The sequence below is a fragment of the Borostomias antarcticus genome (assembly GCF_949987555.1).
Source record: "Borostomias antarcticus genome assembly, chromosome: 15".
Classification (NCBI taxonomy): Eukaryota; Metazoa; Chordata; class Actinopteri; order Stomiiformes; family Stomiidae; genus Borostomias; species Borostomias antarcticus.
Genome location: NC_140248.1, coordinates 14,311,412 through 14,321,166, shown reverse-complemented (window position 1 = coordinate 14,321,166; position 9,755 = coordinate 14,311,412). Strand labels below are relative to the sequence as shown.

Below are 9,755 nucleotides of genomic sequence, written 5' to 3'. Positions count from 1 at the left end.
GTAATATATGGCAATTAAGTCTAATTCTGTGTGTGGCTTGGGTGCTCCTCATTGTCATATTAGTGGTAATCAACAGGCAGTGCTTATCATTATTTATCCCTATAGATACATTCTGTGTGAACTTCAACCACTGTGCATGTCGGAAATATGCATTTACCTGGTAATTTAGATTTATGTGGAGGCTTTGGTCACATCATGCATAACTTTTTCTTTCAATCTAACTGTCAAATCATTACTGGTCAAATATTGTGACGTTTAATGCATGCATACTTTTTCTTTTTTTTCTTTTCTACATAGGCCTATAAGCAAATAAGACTTTAAACACAGTGCAATTTTATTAGAATGTGATTCACTGTTTATCGTATTGTACAAACTAGAACGCCAACAAATACTTGAGCATACAATAATGACAGATGTATAAAAGACAGTTACAAATAGTTACTCTTATATACTCTAAGGTGTTACATTTTGATCAACTGTATTATAACATTCATTGATGATCAAGCTTGATATTCTCCTGGCTACCCTCCATTCCCTGTGTTCTTGTGCTTTATTGATCGTCTGTGACAGACCCATATTGTTGGCAGTGGCTGAGATCATATTGTACTTTTTAGAGGGGAATTTCAACATGAACAGACAGATGTCTCCCAAACTAAACAATATTGACACTGCTAATTAGCTGAGTAGGACTGTGTCTGTTCAGAGGCCAGCATACATAGACTTCATAAATCATTATAATTGTGGCAGCTTATGACACATTTCACAGGTTTACAATGTTACAGTGTTCTACCCCATTCTCTACTGAAATTGAAATCACAAACTCAAACCAGTATAATTCATCTACACATAGAGAAAACTATATGAACATGATGTTCAGCACCAGCTGAACCAAAGCTTTGCTATGAACTGAAGAACTAAACATTTATATGTCCTAACAATGTCACTTATGAGTGAAGCACAGCTTTTTCAGTGTCGTTCTACGACATTTAATGGATTTTACTATACTTGACAAAGTCGTCCTTATTTCCCTCATCACTATTATCATCATCATCACCATCATCATCATCATCATCGTCGTCGTCGTCGTCATCATCATCATCATCATCATATGGTCTGCTACACTCACGGTTTTTATACGATATAAATCACTTCCCATACACAATCATCTCCCCAGCTTTTGATGTCTCCTATTCATGACATTGCTGTTTTAAATTGCTTTTACTGAGTGAAATTCTGTCTATAAGCAGAGCTGTAAATATACTGCCCCACTCTGTCTATAGTCTCATCACTGAGCTAGAAGCTCTTTGGAAAGTCTAGGCAAAATCAGTCCTTCTTGCACTTAACAGGCAAAGGCTGAATACTCAAGCATCAACTACCCCTATAGCCCAAATATTCCCCTAACTCCTGATTGGTCTTTCCTTGAAGAGTGGAATGGTGTTCCTGTTCGTAGGCCTGCGTGAGATAGGTCAGATTGACCGTGAGATAAGTCAGATCGACCCAGACTGAGAATCTGGTCAAGGGTGTCCTTGACTTGCAGACATTAACTACTATTACATTTAATCAAACAGTGTGATGGTTTTGTTATCTCTCCGCCAGGTTTTATTGGTCATGATACTGAGAATTTGTCTGAACATCTGAATGTGGAAAAATGTCTAAGCTGTGCCAGGCTTATACTTGAAACTAACACAATCAATATACAGTAACTCATAGTATTTTTTATTGGTATTTTATTCATATCCTTTGGATATCTATATTATACTACACCAACCAAATGATTTAAATACCAAATTATTAAAAGTACAAGATAAATGTAAAACTTATTTTCTTTTCTAAAATTATACATTTGATTGTAATGGTAGTATATTGTATGAATCTGCAACATCTAAGCTAGGACCAACACAAATGTTCACAGTTCACAGTTGAGTGTAACTGTACCACCAAGAGCAGTAGTGAATACTTGCAGCCCTTGAGAACTTCTGGTCAGTTCAAGGCAATGCAAATACTATCTGGGAGGTGTTCTTTCTGTCTGCACGTCCTTCCTCTCCTCTTACAGTGCTCCTGTCTTCTAGAGCCCCTAGGCTGCGGCCGCTCTGCCTCGGCAGCCTCCTCACATCTCCACACTGTCAGAAAACCCTTGATGTTTCACCACCATCTATCCATCCAGAGGTTTGATGAGGGCGGGTTATGGAGAAGGGCTGAATAATGGATGGAGAGAAAGAGGGGCGAGTGACTCCATCACTGATTCCTATAGTCTTTCTTGTCTTCTCTCTGTCTCTCTCTGTCCCTGTCTTCTTGTTAGCTCATGGTCTTCTGTTTAGAAGCTCACCAAGGCATAGACCATACTTCAAATGTGAGGACGGCACACAGCACATGGAGATGACAAGACAGATAGACAGCAGGAAAGAAGAAGAGTAAGTTTAGAATAATGATACTGAGACTTTACATAAGACATCTAACCTATTAGTTGTCGTGCAGCTCGATAAGTAGTATAACTAGTATCACCAAGTATCACCGATGAAGATTTAACCATGAAAAAGCTGATGGTAGGATTCAGATGGATGGATTTGAACTCACCTGTACAGGTAGTAGAAGAAAGAGAGCAGGTAGAAGCCCAGCTTACACCAGGACTCCTTTTGGCAGTAGTTGAGGATGTCGGCGTTCATCACGCTGACAGGATCGTACATCACCTCGGATCCGTCTGCCGGCCGGTGAAAGAACCTGAGGGGGAGGAGAGGGAGCGTTCTCAGGGAGCGCAGGAGACAGACCACCTCTGAACCGCTGTTAGGAGGCGAAATGCCGGACCTGCGTACCTCCAGAGGTGATAGAAGAGCAGGGGGATGTTCAGGCCCAGCGTTACCCACTCTCCAGCACACATGAACATCAGGCAGAACAGCCCGTGGATGGAGTACTCCGGCACCACCAGCTGAGGAGAGCACAAAAGAGTCGGGGAGCACCTGGTCACAAAAAAGCAAATCTTCACATACACTCACACACCCACACACACACTCACTCATGTGGCAAAGCTACAGTAGTCAGATGGAATGAAAGTAGCAGAAATCCATCAGGATTTTCATAAAAGCCTCCAGGTCTCTCTCTCTCTCTCTCTCTCTCTCTCTCTCTCTCTCTCTCTATTTGGCTGTACATCTTACACATTAACACTGACAGAGGAAATGAGGAAGGGGGTTGGCAGCTTAAAAAGCCAGTTAATTATGGTGTGTGTGCGTGCATGCATGTCTGTGAGGGAGGGAGAGAGGTGGGCGACAGACAGAGAAATGCTTTCAAGGCTCTCTCGTGTCCACTCATCCTACACCTCCAGGTGAACAATTGGTGTGTGTGTGTGCCTGTGTGCATATGTGTGTATCTGTGTGTGTGTGTGTGTGTGTGTGTGTGTGTGTGTGTGTGTGTGTATGGAGGGGGGGGGGGGGAGCCACTTTCCTCCCTCTAAATTGTTCAGTGCTCACCTTTCGAAGGAGGTTACAGATTCTTTCCACATTTAGAATTCTTTCCCTCTGGAAAGGAAAAAGGAAAAAGACCACTGTGTTATGGTAAATGGACTGCACTTACAGTCCAAGGTGCTTTGCAATCGCCTCACATTCACCCTTCAATGGCGGCAGCCGCCATGCAAGGTGCTAGTCTGCTCGTTCAGTGTCTTGCCCAAGGACACTCCGACATGTGGACAAGAGGCGCCGGGATTCGAACCGCTGACCCAATGATTCTTGGACAACCCACTCTCCCTCCTGAGCCTCAGCCCCAATGTTCATTCAAGTGCACAACTCCTTGTGTGTGCATGTACAGTACATTTTCTTCTTGCATGTAAGTATTGATGGTAGATCTCTAATAACTATCTCACTGGCAAAGATAATAAAAATGCTAGACGAGAAATAATCAAAATGAATACATTTTTCTTATTTGAATCTGTTCGTGTCTATGTGCGTGTGTCTGTGTAACAGTGGGTCCACGCTGTTCTTCACAGCTGAGCGGCAGCGACTTTTTAGGCAGGGGCATAGAACTGGGTCACACTTCACAGAACTCCCTCTCATATGGCAGGGGGCCTTACCGCTCTGGTTGGGTTGCTCTGATCGATGGGGTTCTTGAAGTCTGTGCGCAGCTCGTCGAAAGCAATTATCTGGAAGAGACATAATATGAATATGTTTTCTGTCGTCTACATTTGGCACCTTGGAGACGCCCTCTAGATCTCTCGCCATTTCACCATCTGGTTTTCTGCTTTACAGCTTTCCTTTCCTCTCCTTTTCAATTTCAACCTCTACAGCTGCGTTTTATTCTGAACTAAACCATTCTCTTTCCCGTTTAGACATAGATATTTCACTCCCCCTTCTCCGTCTCCTTCTCTCTGCTGTAAACAGATGCAGTTTCCATGGTGATTTAGCCCCTCAGCCGGCACCATGGTTACTATAGAAGTCAGCAAGCCATCAGATTGGTTAAGGGCCGCACAGAGATGGGGGGGCGCAAACCGCGGATAGCAGCAGATGGGGGGAAGGGGTTGGACAAAATTATATTTTGATAAGCGCGTTCAATAACACGGTTTGTTTCTGACACCCGCACACACACACACATACACTCACATACAACACACACGCACACACATACAACACACACGCACACACATACACACACACACATACACACACACACATACACACACACACACACACACACACACACACACACACACACAGAGAGACTCACTCCCTCCCCCGCCTCTCTCTCTCTCACACACAGACATATTCTCACACGGTTTGACTCACATGCAGTCTCACCCACTTAGTCAAGTCATTAGTCAATACTTTAGCCATTTCAAGCCGATACTGTTCTCTGTAACGATCTGTTAAAGCCACATTGATTTCACCTTAATAGTCTCTGCTGGCAGATGTCTACAATCATGAGAGATTTGTTTAGTCTTTGGAAGCATGGAATACAGATCATGCAGAGGCCTCATGTGACGTATGTAAAAATTCCATTCATAATTCTGCAGCCTGTAGGTACAGTACACTAAAAACAATGCTGTTTGCAGTAGCCATACATTTCTCTCTCTCTCTCTTTCTTTCTCTGCCTCTCTTTCCTGCTCCCCACATACTGTGAACATGTCTTTAGCCATTCTCACTGGAGTCTTTGTGTCAGATATACTGTATGTACGTGCCCTCATTATACAGTAGAATGATACACTCAGTCAGAGGCAGCTTACACAGTGTGGCAGATATAACGTGATACATTACATATACTGTACCAATGCACATACAGTACTGAACACACATGCACACATACACACACACGCACACTCACGCACACACACGCATACACACACACACAAACACACATTTGTCCTACATTAAATAAATAGGATCACAGATGGGTTTTGTTTGTGTTTGTGTTTGTGTGTGTGTGTGTGTGTGTGTGTGTGTGTGTGTGTGTGTGTGTGTGTGTGTGTGTGTGTGTCTGTCTGTCTGTTTCTTTGAAGGCATTGTCAATGTACACTACTCACCTGCCAGATGACGAAGAAGATGAGAGCAGCACACAGCACCAGGGTAAGCATGTAGCAGAAGGCCGCGAAGGTGAACGCCATGGCCGTGCCAGCCAGCCTGGCAACAAGATGGGTCGAGAGAGACGGGGAACTTTCCCCTACTCTCTCTCTCTCTCTCTAGTGCTCCCTCTGCTTCCTTCTCCTCAGGAGGCTCCTATACGCTTCTCCTCTCCCTGCCTCTCACGATTTTCTGACAGGCCGTATTGTCCAGGCTGGGAGGCGAGGCTCTGACAGGATTGAGGAGGCAAGTTCAGTGAGTCAGCATCAGCCTCTCCTGTGTCTGTCTGTGTTTCAGTGGCTCCTTCTTCTTACGTTCCTCTGTCCTTTTAATGTGTCATAAGCGCCAGAAGGCATTTCTTCCAGCACTTTTCTGTCACGCAGACGACGTTGGTCCACAGGTACAGTTGTTCAAGGGAACGGCGAGCTCCAGCTGAGCAACGCGCTCTCCTGTGATTCCCCATCCTCAGATTCTGACAGGCTTAATGTCTGCCCCCTCCCCCTCCCCGGACTGTCCCCCCTGGACACATTCTACACGCCTTCACAGTAGCAAAACTAATAGATGCCTGACTGACATATAATGGCTTGTGATAATATGGCTTGTGATTATTCAGTAATTTATAGTGTATTGTGGTGCTTGATAGAGGAATTGTTTTAAATCAAGTATATGTAATAGTTGGACATTCTTCAAAAACATTGTGTTTGTAAACATTTGTGGTTAGTGAGATAACAGATTATTTTCACATGAGAATATAAACTATTGCATTTAAGCATTTATATATGGAGCAGACAGGTTGTACAATTTGGAAACATGCAATGAACAATTACACCTATTTAGAATAGATACGGTATTGCTTTTGATTACATGCATGTGCCTCAAAACAATTACCATACAAGGTTAGTATCAATTTGTGATGTAAACATAAAGATTATTAATATACAGTCGAAGCAAATTATTGTCTCTCTTCACTGAGGATGTCTGGTTGAAATAGATGAAGATATAAATATTTTGATGAATCTGGATTATGATTACCTGTGATGGTAGTGATGATGATGAATATGATTCTATATATTTTGATTGATTTTAATAGTGAGTAGAGTGTACCTGTGTCTGGTGGTAGATGCATCTGTCACTGAATATCCCACTCTCTTCTTCTCTCCCCACTCTGTCAATTTAGGTGGACACCATGTCAGAATTTGTTGCTTTGCCTCCTCTCTCTATCTATCTCAGTCGTGTCCATCGGGTTTCCTTATGCACACATGCCTGTCATTGCTCAGCTGCACAGTGAAAAATCTGAAAATGTAAAAAAAAAAAAAACTAGGTGTTGAGAGATGTTTTGTTCTTGTCCTGTCCTCGAGATGGAAAAATCGCCACAGCCTTTTGAAGTCTGTAAGTTAATTAATTCCCCTCTTTCTCCAAAGCTCGAGCCCCTATGCTTTCATTCTTCCTCTAAAAAAAGAAAAAAACGATTTTGAAGACAGACCTAGAAACATTTTCCCTAATCTTCTTTCCTCCTCAGTCTCTTCTTCCTTCTCTCTGACTGTCTGGAATCTGTTACATCAGAATATCAAGACCAAGTCCGTTCAACAGTAGCCTATTTTCGTCTGTCCCTGTCTCTCAGTCCCTCTCTCTCTCTCCTTTTATCTGCTGCTGTAATCCCTCGCTCCCCAGAGATGGATGAGGGGGCAGGGGAAGCTCCCAATCTTTTTTGTCAGCTTCCCTTGTTTGTCTCATTTAACAGCCCCTCCTCTCTCTTTCTCTGTCTCTCTGTTTCCCTGCCCGTCTCTCTTTTCCTGTCTCTCTCTCTCTTTCTCTGTCTCTCTCTTTCCATGCCTGTCTCTCTTTTCCTGTCTCTCTCTCTTTCCCTGTCTCTCTCTTTCTCTTTTTTCATTCTCTTTCCCTGTCTCTCTCTCTCTTTCTCTGTCTCTCTCTTTCCATGCCTGTCTCTCTTTTCCTGTCTCTCTCTCTTTCCCTGTCTCTCTCTTTCTCTTTTTTCATTCTCTTTCCCTGTCTCTCTCTCTCTTTCCCTGTCTGTCTCCTTCTCTCTCTCTCTCTCTCTCTCTCTCTCCCTCTCTCTTTCCATGTCTCTCTCTTTCCCTGCCATTCTCTTTCCCTTTCTCTCTATTTCCCTGTCTCTCACTGTCTCTCTCTTTCTGTCTCTCTCTCTTTCCATCTCTCTCTTTCCTTGTCTCTCTTTCCCTGTCTCTCTCTGTCCCTGTATCTCTCTTTTCCTGTCTCTCTCTCTTTCCATCTCTCTCTCTCTTTCCCTTTCTCTGTCACTCTCTTTCTCTGTTGGTCGCCTCACCTTGTCATTCTCATGGTGTGTCTGTGTGTCCGTCATATGGAAGAAAGCTAAAAGGTTTATTTTTGTTTCTCTGTGTGGTTATTTCTCTTCTCTTTCACTCCCCTGTCATTCTTCCTCTCCATTGTGTTCTTTGCTTCATTTTCAATCCTTCAGGTTGTTTTAGTTTAAAGTACCCAGGCTGCACGATGCCTCTGAACTCATCATCATCATCATCATCATCATCATCACCATCATCATCAACATCATCATCCCATCAAATCAAATCAAACTTTATTTGTATAGCGCATTTCATACACAAAGGCAACACAATGCGTTTTACAGAGAGCAATGGGGGGGTGGAAAAAGGTCCACCCCCTACATATTTCAGAGGGAAGCAAAAAAAACAGTTTCACATGGGGGCCAGAAAAGTGAGCTGAAAAAATTCTTCCCTGACCTCTTTCAACGAGCTGATCGAGTAAGCTCCTGGAAAATGTTTGTCTATTGGCTAAGGATATATACAGAGCAGTAAACATGGACTAAATACTTCATACGTAAGAGAGACAAATAGTTACAGAGAAGTTGCCTACATGGCCATTATGTGTTAGCTATCCCTGTAGACTCTAATATGATATTTAAGTGCATCATATAACAAAGCACAGTAAGCACTTAGCAGAACAGGCTCATAGAGAATGCCGCAAAGCAGAGGTGGGGAAACAGAAAGCAGAGAGCCAAGGGTAAAAAGGGGTAGGGTTGGCTGGATAGGGACAGCTGACTACACAGAGTGGCAAGGAGCTAGTTATGAGGATGCAGGGGGCCTTTCCAGGAGCCATAAGGTGGACTTTTTGCTGAGGACGGGGGGGTTCTCCCGGGCCTGCTACAGGGTGGCCTGCAGGAGACAGGGGGAGTCCACAGGACCTGTTTAGAGTATAAGAGGGAGAGACACTAGGGAGGAGGACAGGGTTAGTTGCTGTACTGGACATCCATAGCAGACACAGGGGTATCTATCGGACTCAGGGTGGTCTGTGGGTGATAGTGGGGCATCCACTGCACATGGTTAGAAGGTAGGAGGGAAAGAAAGAGGCAGTAGGAAGAGGGGAGGCAGAAGAGGGTTAGTAGCACGCATAGCCATAAGAGCAACACAGATATTAAAACAGAATGTGCCAGTTGCAGGCCATCCAGCATCTGTATTGTATTAATATCTAAATATACACACAGTGCATAACAGGATATACACCAATGTATACAGAGGATTCACAATCAGGCTGGAGCCATCCCCCCATGATCATCTGAAGAACCCATTTTTTCTGTCCTGACCGAGATCCCCATTCTCCCTGCTCGTCTCTCGCAGACCCGACCCCACACATCACAGATCCATCCATTAAAAAACCCTTCAGTTGGAAATTAAGACAGAGATCTATCCTTAAAAAAAAAAAAGTTGGTGGATGACGGACGTCATGATTTGAATGGTGAATTTTAAAGAAAAGGTTAACTATTTTTTACTTTAGGGCCTATTCTCGGTCTGTACATGAACTAGATACATAGAGACAATAATTTCCCTGATCGCCTCAGTATTGAGCTAGTGTTCTGCAGTCATGCACTTGGCTACAATGGAAGTCAATGGGGCAGTCGAGCTATGGTATCAGCAATTGCTCCAACTTTTTACAACATTTTAACTGCAGATAGATAGATCGACAGACAGACGGACGGACGGACGGACGGACGGACGGACGGACGGACGGACGGACGGACGGACGGACGGACGGACGGACGGACGGACGGACGGACGGACGGACGGACGGACGGACGGACAGACAGACAGACAGACAGACAGATAGATAGATAGATAGATAGATAGATAGATAGATAGATAGATAGATAGATAGATAGATAGATAGATAGATAGATAGATAGATAGATGGATAGATAGATAGATA

The 9,755-nt window shown here is 43.6% G+C and overlaps 1 protein-coding gene across 1 annotated transcript; it reads right to left on the bottom strand.

Annotated features, from left to right (window-relative positions):
• Positions 1-2,314: 2,314 nt before the first annotated feature.
• cnih2 (cornichon family AMPA receptor auxiliary protein 2) lies at positions 2,315-5,581 on the bottom strand (the record flags this gene model as incomplete). Its single annotated transcript, XM_084450071.1, has 6 exons — positions 2,315-2,342; positions 2,575-2,718; positions 2,811-2,923; positions 3,462-3,509; positions 4,058-4,126; positions 5,501-5,581. 6 exons carry the CDS (start codon positions 5,579-5,581, stop codon positions 2,315-2,317), a joined length of 483 nt encoding a protein of 160 aa, XP_084306197.1.
• Between the last annotated feature and the right edge of the window lie 4,174 nt (positions 5,582-9,755).